Below are 26114 nucleotides of genomic sequence, written 5' to 3' on the forward strand. Positions count from 1 at the left end.
TGCTAAGTAAACAGGAAACCATTAGCCTAAAACATGTCCCTGTGCTTCAGCTCCAATGTTGTTCATAACAAATCTTCAGATGTGACAGTGTGTGTGTGTGTGTGTGTGTGTGTGTGTGTGTGTGTGTTCACCCACTTTCTAGCTCTTACTTATTAATTTCTTGTCATAAGTAACTAGAGAGATAGGCTAAAAGTATTTGGCCTTCTGGCCTTGGTTCTTGAAGTAGCTTTGGAACAATCAAGTAAAAGACAATTTTTGTTAGACTGTTAGGACCAAAACCTCTCCATTACTATCCTGTCCCTCACTGAGCAGCTCCTTGTTTCGCCAAGGCAAACTAACCTAGTTGAGCCAGAGAAAGTAAAAATATACTATTCTGACATTTTTCTGACCTACCTTGTCTAAGGATCCATCACAAGATCCGAAGTTCAGACAGTGCCCTACCTCGTACCTAAAAGAAAAGAATGTTGCCCAAAGACCATGAAGACTCTGAACAGAACATCTGCTGGGTTTGCCACTCTGTCCTAACATATGAAGTCAGACCTCTTTTGGTCCAGTAACATTTCTGCACAATTGTGCATGTTTCAATCACACCAATGCAACAAAGCTTCCATTAAAAAAAAAGATCAGGACTGGAGAACTCCTGGTTGGCTGAGAAGAGAAAGCCTTACAAGAAGGTGACTAAGAAGCTATCCACCTGCCCTGAGGATAGTGCATCTCACTGCACTATCTACAAGAAATGAAGCTACACTTGAGAGCCTTCTAGACCTTGCTCTATGGGTCTCTGTGTCTGGTGCTTATTTATGTCCCTTAAAGTATCTGTCATAATCTAGTAACACAAGCATAGTTTCCTGGAGATCTAAGAGCCACTCTGGCAAATTATTCCAACCCAAGGAGGGAGTCCTAGAAGGCCCAGCTGGCAGCCCGGTGAGAAACTGCAGAGAAGACCTGCTCCAAGCACCCAGGATGCAGAGCAATCTATCAGGACTGAGCCCACAGCTTTGGGGATCAGACACTATCACCCAGTAGATGGAATAACAACTGACTCAGAAGAGGTTCAACTGATGGTCACTGCATAATCAACTGCTGCTCCCTGACGTGAGGAAACGCCTCGCATCTCTGAGTGACAGGACCGGTCTGTATGGTGAGTAGGACACACTGAGTGTTTTACCTTTGTGTTCACAGATTAGGTTTCAGCCAACACATCAAATCAGGTACAAATAAGCCAATTCCATGGCTGTCATCACTCCACACCATCCACGCGCCTCAGAGCTCATGTTCAGATACTAGTAGCACAGAGCTCTCTGAATCCCTGCTGGTTCTGAGCACTATCTAGTTTATGTGGTGTTCTTTGTGCAAATCAACTGTGCTTAATCTAATCTATCTAACGTTTCTTTTTAAAAGGTGCAGCCAGTGTTTCAAGAGTAAATGTAGTTGCTCGAGATCAACAAATAAATACTACACAGGTGTTTTTTAAGCCTCCATATAAAAATTTTTGTCATACACATAGTAAAACAAATAATTACCAAGATGGCTAGAGAGGCAGCTTAGTGGCTAAGTGTATCTGAGCTCAGTTCCCAGCAAACCCATGTCAAGTGGCTCACAAACACCTGTACTCCTGCACGGAGGGATCCAATGTCACCTGTGGACACCAGCACTTCGGTACATACGCCTATATACAGACACATACATATATGTAAAATAAATCTTGGGGCTGGAGAGATGGCTCAGCAATGAGGAACACTTGCTACTCTTGCAGAAGATCAGGGTTCAGTGCCGAGCACCCACACGGTAGCTCACAGTCATTTGTTACTGCAGTTCCAGAGGATCTAATGCCCACTTCTGAATGCCGTGGGCACCAGGCACTCAAATGATACAAAGTCATACAAGCAGACAAAACACATACATAAACATTTTTAAATCTTATTGTAAAAAAAGTAATAAAAATAAGTCTTTAAAAAGAATAATTCACATGAATAAAAAGAAATGTCACTACATTTTGAGAAAGCTGTATTTCTAAAACTACCTGAAAAAAGAAAAATCACACTTACAATGAAGTGATACTTCATTTCAAAAATGGATTAAAAACAAGAAGCAATTATTTATGTGAAGAGCACAATTAGTATTCCAAATGCCACATCTATAAAGCTGTAATAGTCTACCACTATCCTATGACAGACAATAAAGAACTGCAGAAAAAATTATTTTTTGTTTGTTTGATTTTTGAGATAGAATCTCACTATGTAACCCTGGATGGCTTGGAACTTGTTTGGTAGACCAGAATAGCCTTGACTACAAAGAGATCTGCCTGTCTCTTATCAGCAACTAAATACTAGGTGATACTAACCAGTATCAATTCTACTGATACTAAAAACAGTTATATTCTGCCTGTGTACTTACACTAAAAACCAGCACTACCACACCTGGCTAAGAATTTATTTTAATTGCCAACTGTTTTTAATAGGCAGATTTATAGCTATATCCTTTCTCAGCTTTATAATTAAATGCACTAAAATAAAGAGAAACATAAAGGATGCTATGCTATACGCCGCCTTGTATCTAAGACACAAATGGAGTACAAATATACTCAATGGGAAACACTGCAGTGTATTTTGGGTTACCCCTCATAGACCAATGTTTCAAACAACTGACTGTATTAGAGCATTATTTAGCACTAATATTTTTTTTAAACTAAGTAACTACAGAAGTTTACTGAATAATTATTCTTTATAAAAATTAAGGCTAATTATATATAATACGTTTATTAACCTTGATAATTTCACACTCATCCTACCATTCCTCCTCCTAAGTCCTCCCAGATCCTCCTCCATCCTTCCATGTCCTTTTTTTCTCAGTAACCCACTGAGTCCAGTTTGTGCCAACCACATACTCTCGTGTGGGGCATCCCGTAGAGTGTGGTCACCCCAGCAGGGGCCACACTTAAAGAAGACTCCTCCTCTCCCTAGAAAGACTTGTATAACACTCTTTCCAAGGTCATAATGTAGTTTATGAAAACAGAACTGTTTCTTCCACTCAGCTTTCTAACGCTGGGCTCCTTCAGCCTTAAATGTCTAAGAACTTCCACTAGTGCATATAATAGTGGGAGCCAATGCTGTAACATTTTTAATTGATTATGAACAGAATAGTTTACTAATTTGTATATTTAAATTTATGGGTTATTTTCCTTACATATTGTTCTAAGTTTTCTAAGTGAAAAGAATTGCTTGGCAGGAGTTCCAATCTATGCTCTGAAGCTTGTATTTTTGTAACAGTACAAAACCTCTAAAACTCCACCGACAAGTTACCTATATATGTTCAATTTATCTTACTTTACCTAATAAAAGTTATCTGTAAACAGAGAAAATACCTGAGAATCTAGAAACCATAGTATAATTAAACCCATGCCTTGAGGGCTGCAGAGAAGGCTCAGTGTGTTAAGAGTGTACTGGGCAAGCATGAGGAACTGATTTGAAATCCCCAGCACCTATATAAATAGCCAGGCACACACACCTCTAACCCCAGCACTGTTGGAGGAGCAGAGACAGGAGGATCACGGGGGCTTACTTAACACTTAATGTTCTTCTCTGGCCTTTATGTGCATGCGGTAGCTCACACACACACAATCAGGTGCCACCACACAAATTAAGACACAGTTTAAAAATAAAATGAACAGTGCCCCATATATCATTCTCCTACAATGAGAAATTTGTTTGTTTGTTTCACTTCTTACTACCTTTTCTCAAAAAGATCCAATGCTTGCTAAAGTAAAACTTAACAGCCAGCTCAGTGGTCATGCCCATGCTGAGCATTTAGCTGAGGAGAAAGGACTGTCATGAGTTCTAGGCCAGCCTTGTCCATGTAGTGATAAGCCAGACCGGACTAGAACAACACTGTCTTTAACATAAAAATTAAGAACAGCTTAGCATAGCACAATGTCCCCGTGTTTAATTCCTAGTACCGCATACACAGGCACACAGCTGAGTTTTAAAAAACTCTTTGGTATAAATATGGAACAAAAAGTAAATACTTTTAAAACAATCTCTTAATCATAGTCTTGTGTTCAGACAAGCTACAGGAATAGTCCAGTTCTGCATAAAATACATTATATTAAATATTTTAAATGTCATTGTTTTGTATGTAACTATAGTGATTCACTCGCTTAAAGCACTCACTTGAACATATAAGTACAAAATACTGGACGAATGTTAGATAAAAAGCAGTAAAAACAAACATTCATTCCACTTTCCCTGAAGCTGAGACACACGACAAACTAGTACATAAGTAGTAGAAGTAAGTAGCAGCAAGTAAGGAGTACAACACACCACAGAGGCCACACTGTGAGACCACCATAGAAAATCTGTGAAGAAATTTTAAATTGATCAGAATTGTGTTTCTAAAAAGCAAGTTAAAGCCAGGTTTTTTGGTTGTTTGTTTTAACTTGACAGAAGCTAGAGTTACCAAGGAAGAGAAGCCTTGATTAAAAACCTGACTCCATCACACAGCCTATAGGCAAGTCTGTAGGGCATTTTCTTACATTAATGATTGATAGGAAAGACTAAACTGGGCAGTTCACTGTATCAGTGCCACCCCTGGAGTGGCGACCATAGATGGCAAAAGAAAGCAGGCTAAGCCTCCACAGTCTCTGCTTCAGTTCCCGCCTCCAGGTTCCTGTCTTGAACTGCTGCCTTGGCGTTCCTCAGTGTCCTGTGTGACCGGGCATATGTAGGCCAAATAAACCCTTTCTTTCCCAAGCTGCTTTTGGTCAGTGTTTTGTCACAGCCACAAAAGCAGACTAAGACACCAGGTATACATGTCTATAATCCAAGCTCAGGAAATGCAGAGGCAGGAGAATCACAAGGTTGAGGCCAGCCTGGATCACACTCCTCTCTCCACCAAAAGCAGGTGGCAGGTGTCAAGCAAAGTTAAAGCCACACCGAATGCCTAGCAAAACTCAACAGACAAAACATCATGGAGAAAACCACAGTGGATATTTGCACTTAAAGAACGCAAAGGACAAGCATGGCTAAAGCACAGTGAGAACTGAGTGAGTGAGTCTCAGGCCGCGAGCCAGGAGCTAGGCTTATGTGAGATGCACCGAGGACACACCGAAGTGGCAAAAACTTTATTTTTTTGGTTGTTGTTTTCAAAGGGCCTTTACTGAGGAAAGAATTTACTAGCCAGAAGCAAGAGCAGAGTGAGGGAGCAGGTAGACTTCGGCAGTTCTCTAGATGTAACAACTTTCAAGAAGCTTCAGAGAGTCTCCAGTTGCAGGAAATGTTCTAAAGGAAGACCTTAAAGAACTTACTAGTAACAATAGGTTCCAAATGCAGTCAACATGCAGTAATGATCTAATTTCTGCATTCAACACGTAGGAAGCTCAGATACATGTGAAAGAATAATATGAAGAGGAAAATAAGATGTTATATTCTCGACATGTTAAAATCTGAGATTTTCTATGATAATGCAACCAAACTGGGAGCCTCAAAGGAATTTCTAATCTAAAATAAACACCAAAGATATAATATAAAAAAAATTTCTAAAGTAATTCGGCTGAAGAAATGATTCAGCAATTAAAAGCACTGGCCACTCTTCCAAAAGAACAAGTTTCAATTCCCAGCACCATGGAATCTTACAACAGTCTGTAACTCTAGTTCCAAGAGATCATAACCCTCTTCTGTCCTCCAAGGGCATTGTATACACATGTATATAGACATACACATAGGCAAATCATCCATAAACATAAAAATAACAAAGTTTCCAAAAAAGCTTTAATATAAAAGGTAGAATATTATTCCAGAAACTCAAGCTAATATTTTTCATAAATTCATGACATAATGAAAATTGGTTATATGTAAATGTGAACGTTGCTTTTATTTTTTCAAATAAAGTAATAAGAGCCATACCCAGGCTTTTGAAATACACGGCTTTGGCTAAGCCCATATAGCTAGATTCTATCTAAGTATTCCTAGACCTAGGCCTAAACCTGGAAGCTTCTAGACCCCATACAATCTAATTTTCTACAAGCCTAGAACAACTTCAGCATCTAACCCCCATCTACTAATCTAGGCCTAGAATGTTTCAGCTTCCAAGACTTACTGCTGAATAAACTCACACTTTCTAGCTCTTTCTGAACTCTGGCTGGTTGGTTCAACTCAGCTGTTCTGGCCCAAACTCCTCAAAGCTGACTGACTGTTTCAAATTGTCTTCTCAGCCTCTCTCCAAACTGCTTTTCTTGGAAACACTGCCTCTGCACTCCATGAACTAAACTGAGCCCTGAAGTGAATTGAATTCAATTTAATTCTCTATCCCTCACTACTCTTCAAGTAGCCTCTTTCCTGTCTGTCTTCATGAGAGTTGGGCATATCCTAGCTCTGACTCATTCTGTCAAATCTTTCTCTGATTTGTCACTTTGTCTGCCCCTCAATTAGACATCATTGTTTGGCATCAATGGTGTGTGATAAGGGTGTGTATTCCAGCCACAGGGATTAAAGGTGTGTGGCCTGTTTACATTCCAGCTGGATTGTAAATTTGGATGTGATCCCTTGTCAGAGCAACCATGTTGCTGGATTAAAATTCCTATACATTATTTATCAACCAATGACTTAAATCATAACAATAAGATAATACTGAACTCAGACATGAACTAGAAGACTAAAACTCAAAAAGCTGCTGTATGTAAAAGCCTCAAATATAACAGCTTAACTAAGTTTTATAACTCACATAATTTAAAAAATAACAACATGGGTTATATTTACATCCTTAGGTGTGTGTGTGTGTGTGTGTGTGTGTGTGTGTGTGTGTGTGTAACAACAATTAAAGAAAAAGAGGCCATGAATTTTGAGAGAGGACAAGTGGTGTTACATGAGAAGAGATGGAATGATGTGATTATAAATTTTAAAAATAATAGAGAGAGATACACACATAACTACAGTATTTTGTAAACTGCCTCAAATAAAGGGTTTAAGAAGGCTGGAGGAAAAGCTCACTAGTTTAAAGTATGTTCTATTCTTGTAGAGGGCCTGAGTTCAATTTCCAGAATGGGAGGTCATTGATAATCACCTCTAATGCCAGCACCAGGGTATTTGACATCTGACACCCTCTTCTGGCCTCCACAGGCACCTATAATTACATACGCATACCTCCAAAAAACACACATACACATAATTAACATTGAAACTTTTTAAATTAATGGATGGTCTAAATCAGTCTGAGGCACCAATGACAACCAAAGCAGGAAAAAAGCACATCTTTCTGCTGAAGATAAATCTCTAGTAAAATGATATAAAAGAGGGCTGAAGAGATTGCTCAGCACCTAAGAGTGCTTGTTGCTCTTGTAAAGAATGCAGGTTCAATTCACAGCATCCAGACGGCAGCTAACAACTACCTGTGACCCCAGATCCAGGAACTCAGACACACTCTTCTGGGCTCCACAGGTACCAGGTATACACATGAGGCACATACGTACAACACATACACATAAAATCAAAATAAGCAATTTTTAAAACATATAAAAGAACAGTTTCTAGAATCTCTTAAAAATCAAAATGAATGAATACAACTAACATACAATCAGCCATCCACACCTATTGGTTCCATATTGACTGAAAATACACACAGCCCGTACAACTATTGTACCTATACGGAGTATGTACATACTTTTCCTCTTATTTCTGAAACAATATGGTACAACAACTATATACACAGCATTGACATTAGATGCAACCAATGGTTAATCTATATAGGAAGATGTTTAAAATTTGTATATAATTTATATATAAATTTTATAAAATTTATATACTATAAATATATAAACATATGTATAATAATATATTATAATAAATAAATGTATAAAATATACATTATACAATTTATAAAATTTTATAAAAATTTGTATATAAATAAATGCATTTTGCAACGGAGACTTTATATTAGATATGGCTATCCATCAGTGGTGAAATGCTGTTTTAGAGCCAATACACAAGGCTACCAAGGGACAACTATAGGACTGTAAAGCAAACAACAACAACAAAATTAATTACAGTAGGATTCTACACATTCCTAACTGCAAACTCCCTCTATGTGACACATTACAAACATCCATCTATAGGTACGTGTGTACGGTTACAAGTATAAATATAATTTGTACATTACACTTCAGGGTTTGTTTTGTGTTGCTGATGCTGTGGCTGGCTTTTTCACTGCCCTGGTGCTGGGGACAGAAGAAAGACCTTTCACACATGCCTAGCCAAGACCTCTAGTACACCCCAGGCCTGGTTTATCACTGCTTACTAATTCTTACATGTATATCTGATACAGAGTGAATAAGCTAAGTACCTGCTGCTTACAAGCTAGAAAACAAAAGAACAAGTCAAGAAAAATAACTAAGACAGGAATGCAAAAACAGAATACATGACACAAACTTACAATGATTCAACACTTTTTTAAAAGTTATATAAATAAAGAAAAGACTTAGCTCTGAACCAAGGCACACTCAACAGTTTATCTCAAAGGAACAGACCTAGGTACTTAATAAACTACAGAACTCACTGAATTACTGCTTTGTCCTAAAACTGAAGTAGTCAAGTAAATAAAAACAGCTCCACTGATAAAAACACAGGATTAAATGAAATGCTAAGTATGATTGTTTATACTTATAACCCCAGCATTTAGGAGGCTAAAGGAGGAGAACCTAAAATCTAATGCCAGCCATGAGACTTTACAGTAACGTAAACTACACTGTGCATTCTAAGCAACCCTGGGCTACAGAGGAAGACCTTATTTCAAATGACAATATTAATAGAAAATGCTTTCTCTCCTGCAATTAAGTAACAGAATGGTATTTATCATGCTACATAAAAGCAAAGCATTTGTAGGAAAACAGAGCTTTAAAAAACATACACAAGTCTTTATGTGTAAAAATATAGTTGAAACATAACATTCATTAATGAAAGTATATCTGAAAATGCAAAGTTTGGTACCTGCAAGCAAAGTACAGTGGCGTGGCTCCTGATACATTCGGCCTGTTAATATCAGCACCGCTGTCTAGTAAGCACTGCACTGTCTGGGGAAAAAGTTAAAACAGTAAAGCCAGAAAGGCAAACAAAAGATACAGTTATTAGAACTTCAATCCACATAAGAAGAATTCTCCCCACAATTAAGGGTTAAAAAGAAAATGGGTGTGCAGGCTCATGATGGTTATGACAGTGAGGAAGTCCAACTCCGTAGAAAGCTCTCTGACCACTCAGGTACACTGCGACCTCTGGGCACCTGCCAATGGAATAGGCAGTGTACTTGCCTGGGAGAGCCCTCAATCATGGGGCAGTCAAAAGTCATGACTACGCAAGACATGAAATGGGGCTAATGAAACCAAGACACAATTATTTAAAGTTGCATAGCTACAAAAGGCTAGCAAAGTAGACACTATTACATTTAAGTACCTAAATTTTAAAACTAAAACTTTTTACCTCTTGAAATATAAAATTTAGACCCAGAGCTGTACGTCTCCAAAAGCCAGAGTGTAAATGTTGAAATATACCATGCTAAAAGCTAAGACCTTTCCAATCAATACAAGTCCATCCTAGCACACATTCTCGGAAACTCAACGATATATATACTTTGTCATATATATACTGTAGTCAGCCATCTGATTCATACCGAAAGTGAATTCACACAAAATCTTAAAAATACATGTTTGAGATTCAGAATAGAACAAAGCCCACCTAAAAAACCTCAAAAATAAGGTTTTCTAATTTTATTCCTATGGTCCTCATTTGAGTTTCTCTTAAAAAAAAAAAAAAAAAATGAAGAAAGTATACAAAGACATTAAAAAGAAAACAGCTTCAGAATTAAATTGTTTTAGTATTACTTCTGGATCAACCACACATACTGGTACTCTAAACCTTAGTCCCAGGTCAAAAACAAGATCACAATGCACACCCACACAAAGAGAAAGAAGAGTCCAAGAGCACACTAAGTCAGTTAAGTTCTCCACAGGGAGCATTTGGCAACACCAGATGATATTTTGATTTTCCTGACTAGGGAAGAGAGGACACTATTGGTTAGCTAGTGAGCAAAGATCAGAAATACAGAAAAACATTCTACCATGTAAAGCACAGCACTCCCACCTCCCCAACCCCCAAAAATTGAGTTCAAAATATAGACAGTGCCACTAGAAACCTTAGTGTACAGCTAAGCCAGGCAGTAATTCTTCTCCATGCAATGACCCTAGTTGGTGCCCCTTACTATCTCATTACTAAATATGAGTGAACAAACAATATTTAAGATACAACTAAAGCAAACCTCTAAGAGGGAGACGAAAATCAAATCAAAACAAAACTCAGAGAAATACAGAAAATAAAGGGAGCCATACAAAAAAACTAGAAAAGTATCTGGACAGGGTCTCAGGGGGCTAACACAGTATTCCAAGTATAAGGACAGCCTGGGCTATAAAGCAAGTTGGAGGTCAGCCTGGACTACATAATAAAACCTTGTCTCAGAAAGACAGGATGGACGGAGGAAGAAAGGGAGTCCAGGAAGAAGAGAGGACGATACCCTTAAGGGGGAGAAAAGGGCATTTTAACCATAAAACAAGGGTAGAAACCTGGGGAGAAAAGTATTTAGAAAATGAGAAAAATTACAATTTGTAATAGAAATAATAACATTTAGAAAGATAATATTTGGGACCTCAACAAGACAGAAAAAACAAATAAACAAAAAATAAGATGAGAAGATCGGTGAATCCACACAGAGAGACTCACTGCAGAAACCGGGAGCAGAAGGGCCTGGCATCACACAGACACCAAGAGGTAACCAATCCCAAGTCTGCCCAGAACTGAGCAGCACAAAGAGCCAGATCTGAACAACTCACCAAGTACCCAGTCTCAACACATTTAAAGAACTTCAACAAAGCAATGTCGCTGTAACAGTTTTTAGTAGGAAGTATGAAAGACCTCAGAGATGACCTGAAATCAGGTAAATATTAAACTTCATAAATGTAACATTAAATCATTTTAAAGCCTTCCAGTTTTTAATTATTTCAAAGGTATAAATCTCTAGTCACTCATGATAATATTCAAATATATAATCAAAATGTCTTTTTTTATATCTGAAATATCTTTTGTAAAAATTATAAATTAGGGGAACCTTTGCACCCCCCAAAAAAATGAATTAAAACAAAAAGAGAGATGATATAGAAACCAAAATAAAAGATATTGAACACAAAAGACAGTAAAAATTATCCAGATTGAGGGGGAAAAAAACAGAATTGGCAGACTACCTAACACACTTGTCTTTGTAGACAAGAACTCTGCAATGCTATGGCCATATGAGGAAAACTGCTGATCCACACAAACAAAACTGAAAAACTGGGGCTCACCGAGTGGCTCAGCCCTGACAGCCCAAGCTCAGTGCCCAAGGCCTGCTTGCTACAGGAGATAAAGGGCTCCACAAACTTTTCTTCTGGTTTCTACATGTCCATGGTGGTATACCCATACACCCATAACACATCATACGATACACCACACAAACACCAAAAAACAAAACAAAACAAAAAAGACCACAGAGGAACTCAATTACTAATTTTAAGAGTGTTCACTGCCCAATAAAAAGAGCCACGTTATTCAAACCTTCCCCTCAGGGTTCAGATAGAACAGGTAGAAAGACTGTGTCAGAGGAGACGGAGGACACTAAGAAAACTGACTTCCATACACAAGAGCACTGATGCACATATAAACTCATGAGACTATGGCACTGCTACATGGGGTCTACACAGGTTCAAGGCAAATGGGGTTCCACCCTAAGCTGGGAAAGTGGACACAAGCTTCCTCCCCTAACCCAGAAACTATCTCCCACTGACAACTGCTTGCAAGGAAAAATGAGTTTTCTCCAAAGATTCTCACTGAGGATACTAACACACTTGGGGCTGGACTCACATCAGCTGAATATGGCCAATACAGAATGAACTGGTAATTTTGTACTTTAGTATCACGCTGTTTTGTTGGGGATTTTTTTTTTTTTTTTTTTTTTTTTTTTTTTTTTTTTTTTGTCTTATTGAGCTTTTGCTTCTACATGACATTTTCTAATTTTGTTTTTATTAATTTTTGTGTTTCTTCTGTTTTGGATGTTTTTCAAATTTTTATTCTGCTTTGTTTGTTTTCTAAAAAGAAAAAAAGAATATGGAGAAGTGGGAAGGAATGGGAGAGGCTTGGAAAGGGGAAACTATGATCATATTATATTCTATGAAAACCTTTTTCTAATTCTTGACCTTAGAGCCTGAGCCTTTGGAGTTCTGTTTAGGAAATTTCCCCTGTGCCAATGACTTCGAGGCTCTTTCCCACTTTCTCTTCTATTAGATTCAGTGTATCTGGTTTTATGTTGAGGTCCTTGATCCACTTGGACTTGAGCTTTGTGCAAGGTGACAAATATGGGTCTATTTTCATTTTTATATATACAGTCTGCCAGCTAAACCAGGACCATTTATCGAAGATGCTTTCTTTGTTCCACTATATATTTTTGGTTTCTTTGTCAAAGATCAAGTGTCTATAGTGTGTGGTTTTATTTCTGGATCTTCAATTCGATTCCATTGATAAATGTGACTGTCTTTATTCCAGTATCATGTGGTTTTTATCACTATTGCTCTGCAGTATAGCTTGAGGTGAAGGATGCTGATTCCCTAGAAGTTCTTTTATTGTTAAGAAGGGTTTTCTTATTGATTGATTGATTGATTGATTGATTGCTATTCTGGGGTTTTTTTTTCCCCCAGATGAACTTCAGAATTGCTCTTTTTATGTCTTTGAAGAATTGTGTTGGGATTGTGATGGAGACTGCATTGAATCTGTAGATTGCCTTTGGTAGGACGATCATTTCTTTTTTCTTTTCTTTTTTTTTTTCTTTATTGGCTATTTTCTTTATTTACATTTCAAATGTTATCCCCTTTCCAGGCCCCCACCCACCTGGAAACTCCTTATCCCATCCTCCCTTCCCTGCTTCTATGAGGGTATTCCCCCACCCACCTAATCCTACCTCCCCACCCTCAAATTCCCCTACATTGGGGCATCAAGCCTTCACAGGATCAATGGCCTCTCTTCTCACTGATGCCCAACAAGGCCATCCTCTGCTACATATGCAGCTGGAGCCATGGGTCCCTCCATGTGCACTTCTTGGTTGGTGGTTTGGTCCCTAGGAGCTCTGGGGAGTCTGGTTGGTTGATATTATTGTTCTTCCTATGTGGTTGCAAACCCCTTCAGCTTGCTCCTTCAGTCTTTTCTCTTACTCTTCCATTGGGGACCGCATTGGGAACCCCCGTACTTAGTCCAATGGTTGGCTGCGAACATTCCCTCTGTATTTGTCAGGCTCTGACAGAGCCTCTCAGAAGACAGCTATATCAGGCTCTTGTCAGCATGCACTTCTTGGCATCCACAATAGTGTCTGGGTTTGGTGACTCTATATGGGATGGATCTCCAGGTGGGGCAGTCTCTGGATGGCCTGTAAGATGGCCATTTTTACTATGTGAATTCTGCCAATCCATGAGCATGAGAGATCCCTCCATTTTCTGACATCTTCTATTTCTTTCTTGAGAGACTTGAAGTTATTGTCATACAGGTCTTTCACTTGTTTGGTTAGAGTTACCCCAAGATATTTTATATTATTTGTGACTATTGTGAAAGGTGTTGTTTCCCTAGTTTTCATCCTGTTTATCATTTGTAAAAAGGAAGGCTACTGATTTATTTACTTAATTTTATATTTTTTTTGTATATTATATTCAGCCACTTTGCTAAAGTTGTTTATCAGCTGGAGAAGTTCTCTGGTAGAATTTTTGGGGTTGCTTACGTATACTATCATATCATCTGCAAATAGTAATAACTTCACTTCTTTTTTCCCAATTTGAGTCCCCTTGATCTCCCTTTTGTTGTCTTATTGCTCTAGCTAGAACTTTGAGTACTATTTTAAATAAATCGAGAGAGTAGGCAACTACACAGAGAAACCCTGTCTCGAAAAACCAGAGAGAAAGAGAGAGAGAGAGAGAGAGAGAGCGAGAGAGAGAGAGAGAGCAGCCTTGCCTTGTATATGACTTTAGTAGGATTGCTTCCAGTATCTTTCCATTTAATTTGACACTGACTGTTGGTTTGCTGTGTATTGCTTTTATTATGTTTAGATATGGACCTCGAATTCCTGATCTCTCCAATACTTTTAACATGGGGGGAGGGGGGGTTGTCAAATACTTTTTCAGCATCTAAGAAGATGATCATGTGATTCTTTTCCTTTGAGTTTGTTTATATAATGGATTACATTAATGGATTTTCAGATAGTTAACAGGACTGCATGAAACTGGAAAGCTTCCATAAGATAAAGGGCAGAGCCAACAGGATAATCAGCTGCCTGCAGATCAGGAGAAACCTTCACTCACCCCACATCAAATAGAGGGCTAATATCCAGAATATATAACGAACTCAAGAAGCTAACCACCAAGAAACAAACAACCCAATTATAAAAATGGGGTACAGAACTTAACAAGGGAATCTCAAATGGCTGAGAAGCACTTAAAGAAATGTTCAAAGTCCTTAGTTATCAGGGAAATGCAAATCAAAACAGCCCTGAGATTCCATCTTACACCGATCAGAATGGCTAAGATCAAAAACTCAGACAACAGCACATGTTGGGGAGGATGTAGAGAAAGAGGACACTTCTCCATTGCTGGTGGGATTGCAAACTGGTACAACCACTCTGGAAATCAGTCTGGAGATTCCTCAGAAATTTGGAAATAGACCTACCTGAAGACACAGCTATACCACTCTTGGGTATATACCCAAAAGATGCCCCACCATACCAAAGGGGCACATAGTCCACTATGTTCATTCATAACAGTCTTATTTGTGATAGCCAGAAGCTGGAAACAACCCAGATATCCCACAAGAAAAGAATGGATACAGAAAACGTGGTGCATTTACACAACAGAATACTTCTCAACTATCAAGAATGAGGACATCATGCATTTTGCAGGCAAATAGATGGAACTAGAAAATGCCATCCCATATGAGGTAACACAGACCCAAAAAGACATGCATGGTATGTACTCACTAATAAGTGGATATTATACAAGAAAGTAAAGAATACCCAAGATACAATCCACAGAACTCAAGGCTAACAAGCCAAAGGGCCCAAGTGAGGATGCCTCAATCCCACTTGGGAGGGAGAAGAAAGCAATTACAGGACAAAACGGAGGGAACCTTTCCCTGGGTGGGAAAGGGGACATGGAGGGAAAGAGGGGAACATGATTAGATATGGGGATGGGCGGACAGGAGTAAAGCCCTGAGGGTCAGCAGAAAGGATGGAAACAAGCAACCGCAACCTCGGGAGGTAGAAGGTGGAAGGACCCTCTAGAATGTACCAGAGACGGAGATTCTCAAGTCTCAAAGGGAGGGACCTTAGATGAAATGCCCTACAGTGGACAAAGGAAACCTGTAGAGTCCACCTCCAGTAGAAAGACAGGGTATCAAGTGGAGGGATGGGATTGTCATCCCACAGTCAAAACCTTTGACCCAGAATTGTTCCTGTCTAAAAGAACTGCAGGGACAAAAAATGGATACGAGCCTAAGGAAAAGGAGGTTCAGTGTCAGGCCCAAACTGGGATGCAATTCAAGGGGAGGCCACAAGGCCTGACACTCTTACTGATATACTATGGTGTGCTCACACAAAGGGGCCTATCATGACTGCCCTCCGAAAGACCCAAAAAGCAGCTGAAAGAGTCAGATGCAGATATTTACAACCAACCAAAGGACAGAAACTGGTGACCCCTGTGGTTGAATTAGGGAAAAACTGGAAGAAGCTGAGGAGGAGGAGGATGACACTAGAGGAAGACCAGAAGTCTCAATTAACCTGGACCCCAGGATCTCTCAGACACTGAGTCCCCAACCAGGCAGCATACACCAGCTGATATGAGGCCCCCAACACATATACAGCAGAAGACTGCTGGGTCTGGACTCAGTCAGAGAAGACGCACCTAACCCTCAACAGACTTGAAGCCTCAAGGAGTGGGAAGGTCTGGTAGAGTAGGGGGAATATGGACATCCTCTTGGAGATTGGGAAGGAGGTGTGGGATGTGTAATAGTCAGAGAGTGAACCAGGAGAAGGATAAAGTCTGGACTGTTAAAAAAAAAAAATTAAAGAATTTAAAAAAAATTTTTCCCAGTAAGGAATATATATTTTAAAGATGTTTACAATTTGACTCATCAGTAAAAAAAAAATAAAAAATAAAAAATAACCTAGCTATATATAAATATTACCTAAAGAAAATGTATAAATCCATAAAGAAACAATATACAAGTGTCAAAGATTGAAAAATAGTCATAGCAACTTAACTATTTGAAGACATACACCAAAGAAAAGCTTAAAACTTGAACATTACCACTTCAGGTGATCTTGGTTTAAAAGAAAGAAGGTTTAACAGACTGTTACATCTTATTAAGAGATAATGATAAAAGACTTAATTATACAGTAGTCATATATTGCTGCCTGAATTGCCTAATATTTCACATGAATTCTAAAATCTAAATAGTCTAACACAGTTGTAGGTTTTCTTTTTTTTTTTTTAATTGAGCAAACACAGATTAAGGGAAACTCAGAAATACTTGATGATAGGAGAGAACAATACCACTTGAGTGGAGTTGGTTGTTTTGTTCTGTAACTTTAGGTGTGTGCTGAGTATATACAAGGCCCCAGGTTCAATCTCAAGCAGCAAAAACAAAAGATTATAAAAAACCATGGCATGGCTTTTCTGTAACTCAGCAGGCCTGGGTGTTTCAGTGTGATGTGTTCTGAGTGCCTCTGCTGGGTGCTGTAAGAGGAGCTCGGCAAGCTCAGAACTCCACACATGAAGGTAGTGACCTATGAATGACGTGCATGTGGACTTCACTCAGGAAGAGTGGGCTTTGCTGGAGCCTTCTCAGAAGAGTCTCTGCAAAGGTGTGATGCTGGAGACCTATAGGAATCTCACAACTATAGGCTACATTTGGGGAGACCATACAATTGAAGAACATTTTCATAGTTCTAGAATACATGGAAGGCATGAAAGAAGTTGTGCTAGAGAGCACAATCTGAGTTTATTCAATATGGTAAAGCCTTTGCATATCAGAGTCATACTCAAATGCATGAGAGAACACATAATAAAGAGACACTCTATGAATGTAACCAATGTGGTAAAGCCTTTGCAGGAAGCAGTGATCTCGAGAGACATAAATGATCACATACAAGAGAGAAACCTTTTGAATGTAACCAATGTGGTAAAACTTTTTCAAAAATCAATAGTCTTCACGTACATAAAAGAACACATAGTTGAGAGAAATCCTTTGACTGTAACCAATGTGGCAAAGCTTTTTCATAAAGCAGTGGTCACCAAAATCATACACGTACAGGAGAGAAACTTCTGAATGTTATCAACATGGTTTTAAATCTTTTTCACAAAGCAGTGCCTCCAAATATATAAAGGAGCACATACAGCAGAGAATGCCTATGAATGTCATCAATGTGCTGAAGCCTCTTACATCGCAATCATCTTCAAATTCATAAAAGACCATGTACTGGAGAGAAATCCTCTGAATGTAATTATTGTGGTAAAGCCTTTCCCAAAGAGTCATCTCCTAACACATAAAAGAATACACACTGGATAAAAACTCTATGAATATAAGCAATGTGGTAAACCTTTTGCAAGTCGTAGTGTAGTACTCTCCAAGTAAATAAAAGAAGATGCACTCAAGAGAAATCCTATAAATGTCATCAATGGGCTAAAGCCTGTGTACATTGCAATCCTCTTCAAATACATAAAAAACAGACAGGTGAGAAACCCTATGAATGACAGCAATGTAGTAAAGCCTTCACATGTCAGTCATAATCAAAGGCATGAAAGAAACCATAATGTAGAGAAATCCTGTGAGTGTATTTAATATGGTGAAGCCTTCGCACATTTCCATAGTTTTCATCACCATGAAGCAATCCATACTGGAAAGAAATTTATGAATATATTTAATATATTGAAGCCTTTACAAATTTCCCAAGTCTTCGTCATCATGAAAGAGAAACCCTATGAATGAACTCAATATGGGAAAGCCTTTGCACATTTCTACAGTCTTCATCATCATGAAAGTAATCGTACTGGAGAGAAAGTCTGTGAGTGTAAACAACGTGGCAGAGCCTTTCTGGTATGGGGTCCTCTCAGATCCAACACCACTCAACCTCAGGTAATGGAAATGAGGACTTTATTGTAATAAAGCTGCTGCTGGATCATGACCAGAGAGCATTCTCAGAACCTCATGTGTGACCTACAACACACTCACCTCCCGACTGTGAGCCAGAATGTTACAGAGCCGCCACCCTACAGTCAATAACTTTGACCCAGAATTGTTCCTGTCCAAAAGAACTGCAGGAACAAAAATGGAGAAGAGCCTGAGCAAAAGAAGGTCCCGTGAAAGGCCCAAATTGGGATCCAACTCAGTGGGTGGCCCCAAGGTCTGACACTATTACTGATGCTATGCTGTGCTTACAAACAGGGCCTATCATGAGTGGCCTCCAAAAGGCCCTTCTCAACAGTTTCTGGCTATCTCAGATAGTTTGAGCTCAGAGGTGCTGTATGAAGAGACAGGCTGCTCAGTAAGCAGAGAAAGAGGTAGACAGTAGAGGCTGCCTGAAAGCTATAATCAAATAAAGAAAGGGAGATAGATGAAATTTGTTTAACTGTTTTTAAGGATAAACGAGATATAGTGGTAACTGTTTAAGTATTTGTGAGTATATATGAAATAAAGTAATCCAGGCCTTTGATCTCAAATATAGGAAACAAAGGCATGAAGACAAAGAGATACTCTATCTCAACAAATAATAATAAGAGGAATTAATCTCTACACAATGGAGAATGAATAGAAAAAATGCTTCAAAGAAAATTTTAAAAGTCTATGCCAGGGCAGGCCCTTTGGTTCTTTGACTGTGGGCAACACAGGAATGCTGGTATTGCTTGGCCAGGTATGACAAATTAAGAGCCTGAAACTAGGCTTATATACAGTAAGTAGAAGGGAATTTAACTGAAGGTAAATAAATAGGAAAGAATGTTCAAGTCATATAAAGTGAAAGAGGATGTGAGGGTGTGGGTGTGTGTGTGTGTGTGTGTGTGTACACACTGATAGAGATATTAAATCTCCATAGAAGGGAGAATTTAAGTATACATAGATAAATAAATAAATAGAGTCTATTGATCTTAAAACTGTAGGCCAAGAGCACAAGATAGGCAGAATAACCTTATCCCAGACAGACAGTATGAACTCAGGCCTTGATTTCATGTAAGAACAAAGCAGGAAATAGTGGAGGAGCACTATCTCAAAGGATAATAACAATTGCTTAGATTGTTTTGATTGTTTTGAATTGTTTTAATTATCAAAATGTGTGTGGTTATAAGTTTGGTGGTTATGATATTAAAAATCCTCTGAAAGAGAAGTCAAAACAGAGCTGAAGAGAAATAAAACAGAGCTCTCAGGAAGAGCCTTCTTCCTGAAGAGGAAGAAGGCTACTGATTGAATCAATCCATACCATTGATGATTTTGGGTTACTGGAACAAGGACATGCTATTATGGGAGAGAGGCTCTATATTTGTGCTAATAAAAGAAGAAAAGGCTTTGGACCCCCTTCCAGAGTGATATGGATCAGATATGATAGGAGACGTCCCCCTGAAGATCTTGGCTACAGAAAAGTTTGAGAAAATCCAACAGGCAGGAAACATGATTTGCTGATTCCTCCACATGGGACAGCCTTGTAACTAGCCTAGACATAAAAAGTCTCTAGCCAAAACTTCAGCTAAAATTAGATAATACGTATTGTTGGTTATGGAGAACTTAAGATTCATCATGTCATCCTTCATATGGCATGAATGAAGATTACAATTAGTTATTGATCAAATTAACTCCTAAAAGGATAGTTGTCTTTCATCTGCTCAAACAAGAAGCAAAAATTAATCCTTAACTGATCTGTGCACCTTGCACAATCCATATGAATATCTTAATAGTACTGAAATCTTGGCTGAAAGATTCATATATTGCAGAATATGTCCCTCTGACAAGATTCATTGGTGGGGATGCTGAGATGACTGTTGTTCCAGCTACCTGCCTCCAGATGCTGTTTCCAGAGACTTGCTTCCAGAACAGTTTCAGAAACTGCTGCTGACTCAAAATGGATTCTGTTCATCTAGTCTTTCAAGACAGATCCCTGAACTTCAGTCAAACCCTGAGTCATTTAAGCATGAGAGAACAAATGCTAAAGCTAGCTTTCTTAATTGTAACCAATTTTTCTAATCTTCCTACCCCTTCCCACCCCTTTAACAATTGCATTGCCCTAGTTCAACAGGAAGACATTGTGGAAAGCTGTCATCCTGATCCCTTACATTTGGGTATCTGGTTATGCTATTTTATAAATTATAGTTATGTTGTCATTTTAAGGGATAATTTGGAAATGGTCCTAATTTTAAACAGTGAAGAAATATATGAGATGGGTTACTAAATTTATTGAAAAAAAAACACCGTATAACAATAAACTTACATTGGTAGGAATCTTTTTATTTGTTGCAAATGTGAAGTTACAATATCTTGCATTCATACAGAATTTATATATTGATATAGATTTGAGTTTTTCATTGGTATAAATCTATGTATACTGGTACAAAATTTGAAGTTAATATTGTTACTCTTAGATAGGCATTGTGCTTCTGCAACTTATTGAAGAACACAAGCCTCTGAAGCAGTCCTTCTATAGCTATTACAAACTGTTTAAAATCATTAACTTATGCAATTTAAGGGCCAGATAGTAAACACATGGTTATATTAGATTGTGATTTAATTATAATAAAATGTTTTTAATATTATCCAAATAGAAATAGCTAAGCATAGACAAGGTTTAGCAGTTCAGATATATTTTATATACAGTCTTCAAAAACATCAGAAATCCACAGACTCTAGCATTTGTAGTATTTCATTATTATTAGAATTTTGACTAAGAAACATGTCGGCTCCTGACAATGCCCCCGTCATGGTTCAAAGAAGATACTGTGCATCATAATCTCCATATGGAGTTGTTCCAACTGTGGCAAAATAGCCACTGGGCAAGAACTGCCCTACTTCATCTACAGACAGAATATTGCCCAGGAAAGGACACAAGATGCAGAACAATTGACAGCTTACCTCTATCAAGAAAGAGTAAGCTAGAACTTCATAATATTTCTGCTTTACTTAAAGTCTGTCAGATGATTCTGGGCCAGAAGGCTGAAGACAGTTGCTCCAACATTTTGAAGAACAGGAAACTGTACAGGTAGTCAGATGTCCCTGCAATTTGTTTCAGTTTTGAAAGTTACATTTTTTGTGCTTCCTATAAATGAATTCTTTCTCGGATCTCTGATGTGGTTGAAGAGTTGTTATAGTCTCATAAATTTAAAGTTGTTTAGCATTGAGGAAGATGATGTAGATTTGAAAGGATGGTTTTCAGATGGTAATGCAAATTAAAATAAAAATGTAATTCAGGTCTAGAATTGTAAACTCTTTAAGCTATGTTAGATGCTAGAGTAATGTACCTAAATTGACAAAATTGATGCACTGGATGTTATTAGTGTATGTTATACCTTATAGTTTACATAACTGAAGGCTTTTTTAATGGATGAAACGGGTAAAATGTTGTGGATTGGTTCTAATGCTACTTGTATGAAATCAGTTCCCAAACTGCACGATAATCAGACATGTGAGATGCTGTGAGTTCCTATCCCCAGCTGGTTCTAACTGATATACTTGTGCTGCTGCTGTCAGGGAGTAGAGGGAACTAACCAATTACCATTACACCCAATATTTGGCTATCAGTCATTTTTCAATAAATAAGACAATAACCACATTAGAGAGAAACCCAACCAATGTAATTAATGTGATAAGGCCTTTTTAACAACACAATTATCCACAAATAAATAACACAGACTGGACAGGAATCCTATGAATAAGCAATTGGTAAATCATTTGCATGTAGCCATATTCTCAAATATCGTAAGAAAAAGTCACACTGCAGAAGAAGCCATATATGTAGTCAGTGTGGTAACATTTTGCACTTTAAGGTTCCTTTAAACAGGAGTAAAACATTCACTGTATAATCAATCTTCAATTCTCTGCATATGACAGTAGTCTTTGAAGGTGTAAGGATCCACACTGAAGGGAATCTATGACTATAAAGGATTTAATAAATCGATACCCAACACACAAGATTATTTTTCAGAAGAATAAAATGTGTCAACAATCTATTCAAGCTGTATGATGTGATGTCCCTCTATATTTTGTTTTAAATTGAATCATATTTCTCTTCAATTCCTCAACCAGGTGTTACACTTGTAGTAATGCCTTCTCTGTTGCTATAATAAAACCCAATATCTAAAGCAACTTATAAAAGAATGTAATTTGGCATATGGCTTTAGTGGTGTATGAGATCACATGTGATGTGGCAACACAAGTGTTAAAAATTCCCTTCAGATGTTATGAGTTGTTATGTAGCCTGGCTTGGATGTCAGTCATTATTAGTCAAGGCTATATTTTACCTCTTGGTTCTCATGTGTCAGCCTACTGAATACAAGTTACAACATAGAAGATGCACCCCAATGTACCCTGTTTTGTCAACACATTTTAACAATGCTAATGTTAAAATGTTTAATAGAAAAGAATAATATAATAATCATGAAATACTTCATATGTATCCAAAACAGCATTTTCATATATCTGTTAGAGATATCATTAAATTGGATAATCAGCAACTTAAAAAAAAAAAAAAACAACAACAACAACAACCTTATGGTATCTCCTATCCATTTCCTAGGCAAGCAGGACCAGGGAGAAGGCTCAGTGGGTAAAAGTGCTTGCTATGAAAGCAGGAAGACATGAGTTCTATCCCCAGTACTCACATAAAAGCAGGCATGGCAACACATGCAGGAAGTAACCCAGAGATGACATAAGGGGCCAGGCAGCTCAGCTGAATTGTGATGAACATCAAACTCAATGAAAGGCACACTGCCTCACACAAGTGCCAAGGAGTAAGAAATGACTACCCAGCATCCCCCCTCTGGCATCCTCCACATGAGCATGGAGGAGTATTTTAAGACCGAGTATTTGGGTCCCTGGTTTTCAAGAAAAGGCTTATATGTGCATTTTGATGCTGGCTTCACCTTTCAGATTTCTGCCCTGAAAAGTCAGCTGCATCTGGTCTCAAAGCAGGAGTGAGATGGGCAGTCATTAGTGTCCACTGATATTACAGAATTTATAGACAATGAATTTTAATTTCCCAGAAGATTCAGGAGTGATAAAAGCAAGTACATTGAAAACACATTTTCAGGAGCCAGAGACATGGCTTAGTGGTTAAGATCACTGGCTGCTTTTCCAGAGGACCCAGGTTCAATTCTCAGCACCTACATGGCAGCTCACAACGATCTCTAAGTCTAGTCCCAAGGCCAAGGATGTGTACCAGGAATGCACGTGATACATAGACACAGATGCAGGCAAAATCCCATACAGAAAAAAAACTCATATGTAACTCAAACCTAACAATATAAAAGTTAAGTATTATAACATATATAATAGTTAAAACTACATGATGGTATAATAATATGAATAACCTTAACATGTACCCAGATACTGTGCTGATAAGCACCTATCCATTCATTTAATGTCTCCACTTCTGTAAGCAGGATATTGTATTTCAAAAAGGTCAAGTAATTTATACTCCAGCATATAATAAACAGATATTAAAAACCTAGGCCATGATCAAAATAAGAATCCTTTTCTCCATAAACTAGAAATTCCAATTTTTATAAATTCATATTACTCCATAGTTTTATCTTCATAAACTACATTTTATTAGAATATTCTATTGACTTTTAAATGTCAACTTGCCACAAGTTAGGATGAGGTGGGAGGAGACTTCTGTAGAAATGTCTGTGATGGATGGACTGTCTAACGGCTGCAGCAGGACTCACCCTGAACACTGAAGGCACCAGCTCATGGGCACCAGCTCATGGGCTGGGCCCTGCCTGGCTGGAGGCTGCACTGGCCACTTTTCTCTGCTCCTGCTGATGAATATGGTGTGAGCAGATGGCTCTAGCTCCTGCTGCTATGGCCTCCCTGAGGCAATGAGTGTAACCTGGACGTGTAAGCTGAATGAACCACTTGCTCCCTTTGGGTGCTTTTTGTCAGGATATCTTATTAAAAGAGAACGTACTGATGCCCTAATCCTTACCACAATCTATAAAGCAGTCAACTAGTGCCTAAATAGTAGCTTGTTTGGTTTTTAAATACTGCCATCTTGAAATCATTCCACTTTTTACAGTGCTTTTGTATTTTCAGTTATACTGTAGAGCTTTCAGGATAAAACTAGTTTAACCACAGACTAAATATTTCTTTACTATTTTCAAGAAAGTGGTCAGACTATCTTCAAGGAAATCATAGCAACAAAGTGTGACCTACAGTTTGAAGTGTCAATGTTGCTGTCACATCCTCGTATATATCTTGCAGACATTAAAATTCTCTTTCTTATGTACTTGTCATCTGCTTGCATGACCTAACAGACACTAATAAAACACACTTGATTATGTTAGTAGCAACGGCTGATTCTAGCATTTTCTTTTCCATCCAGGTAAGTACTTTTTCCTGTTTTAACAAAATTATCCCAATTAACATCCTCAGTACAGACTGGAGAACTGGCTCAGTGGGAAGAGCATTTACTGCTCCTCCCAGTTCACTTCACAGCACCCATACCAGGCAGTTCATAACCACAAATCTTTTTTTTTTTTTTTTAAGATCCTCAATCTATGCTACTATTAAGGTATTTTAAGGTTTCACTTGTAGGTAAATGTTGCCTGCAGAAGAACAAGGGGAAACTACTTGCTCTAATGTGAATGGAAACAATGTATAGCTAAGAATCTGAATGTAAAAATATTACTTTTGTAATTGCATTAAAGTGACTGAAAAGTGCATGCCTTTAATCCCAGCACTGGGAGGGAGAGGCAGGTGGATTTCTGTGAGTTTAAGGCCAGCCTGGTCTACAGAGCAAGTTCTAGAACAACCTGGGCTACAAATAGAAACCCTGGGGGGAGGGAGAAAGAAATTTTTAAAAAGTCATCAACCACTGAATTTTTTAATTGCATGCTGATATCCTTTTATGAAAGCTCTAAAACAGGAAGAGAAATGACAGTTAAAGCTCATTCAACTGTTGATTCCACACACAGGAAAGGTAGCAAGAAAGGGCAGGCAACTGCAGTCACAGCGTTTCTGTAGGTGTCCAGGCACAGCAACTGAGGGAACTAAGGAGCGCTCATGACAACAGTCAGCACACACACACAACTCCCCATCACCTTCCAGGTCTAGCAGTTCCTGCGGAGCCCTGATGGGAAGCAGCCTTCCTCAAGCCCTTGCCACGCCTCCAATCCACAAGGCCAAGGCATTCCCAGATGATCCAAAGCAATGGTAAAAAGGGTCAATAGTAAAACAGAAGGCCTACTTGCAACAACAAACTGATTTCTTGCTAAAAAAAAAAAAAAACTCTCATGATGTAGAAGTGAAACATCATGGAAAATAAAACCTACATAAAATTACACTGAAGTATTTGTTGTCAACGCTTGTGCTGCTCTTGCCAACATAAGTTTCAAGACAGTATGCAGTCTTAGAAATACTAAAAACTAACAAATGCTTCCAACTTTGTAAAGATGCTAGTGTACAGATAATGGATAAAACTCAGGTGGGAGAACACATTCTCTGAGCATTACAATTATGGATTAATTAATTATATAATTAATCAATACACCAAGGGTCTTGAGGCAATGCAATTTATAGATTTTCAGTCATACCAATAAGGCACAACATAATTATTAATTTTCTGAATCAATTTTTTTAAGTCCTAAGTATTCTCAAACTGTAAGATTTTTAAGCAGACAAATAAGTCAGATACAGTTATTTGTAGAACTAGAGCTACCAATATACACACACTCCACTTAAAGATTCAAAAGAGAGAGAAGACAAGTATTCACATGCAGTGCAAACAGTGGACAAATGCCACTCACTTAAGCTCCATCTTAAACA

At 38.2% G+C, this 26114-nt stretch overlaps 1 protein-coding gene and 1 pseudogene across 5 annotated transcripts in view; one reads left to right on the forward strand and one right to left on the reverse strand.

Annotated features, from left to right (window-relative positions):
* The window catches only part of Hace1 (HECT domain and ankyrin repeat containing E3 ubiquitin protein ligase 1), a 119788-nt gene that overhangs the window by 57549 nt on the left and 36125 nt on the right, over positions 1 to 26114 (reverse strand). For 3 of the 5 annotated variants that reach the window (XM_034524205.2, XM_076916894.1, XM_076916895.1), the window contains one exon: positions 8976 to 9058. The exons of 1 other annotated variant lie outside the window; for it this stretch is intronic. In XM_034524205.2, the coding sequence (XP_034380096.1) occupies positions 8976 to 9058 (83 nt within the window). Of the gene's footprint in view, positions 1 to 5302; positions 5457 to 8975; positions 9059 to 26114 lie in introns of those variants that run through there. One more of the 5 variants, XM_034524206.2, reaches the window with a different exon arrangement.
* LOC143435266 (uncharacterized) lies at positions 16865 to 17845 on the forward strand (annotated as a pseudogene).

This window comes from Arvicanthis niloticus, chromosome 20, assembly GCF_011762505.2.
Source record: "Arvicanthis niloticus isolate mArvNil1 chromosome 20, mArvNil1.pat.X, whole genome shotgun sequence".
Classification (NCBI taxonomy): domain Eukaryota; kingdom Metazoa; phylum Chordata; class Mammalia; order Rodentia; family Muridae; genus Arvicanthis; species Arvicanthis niloticus.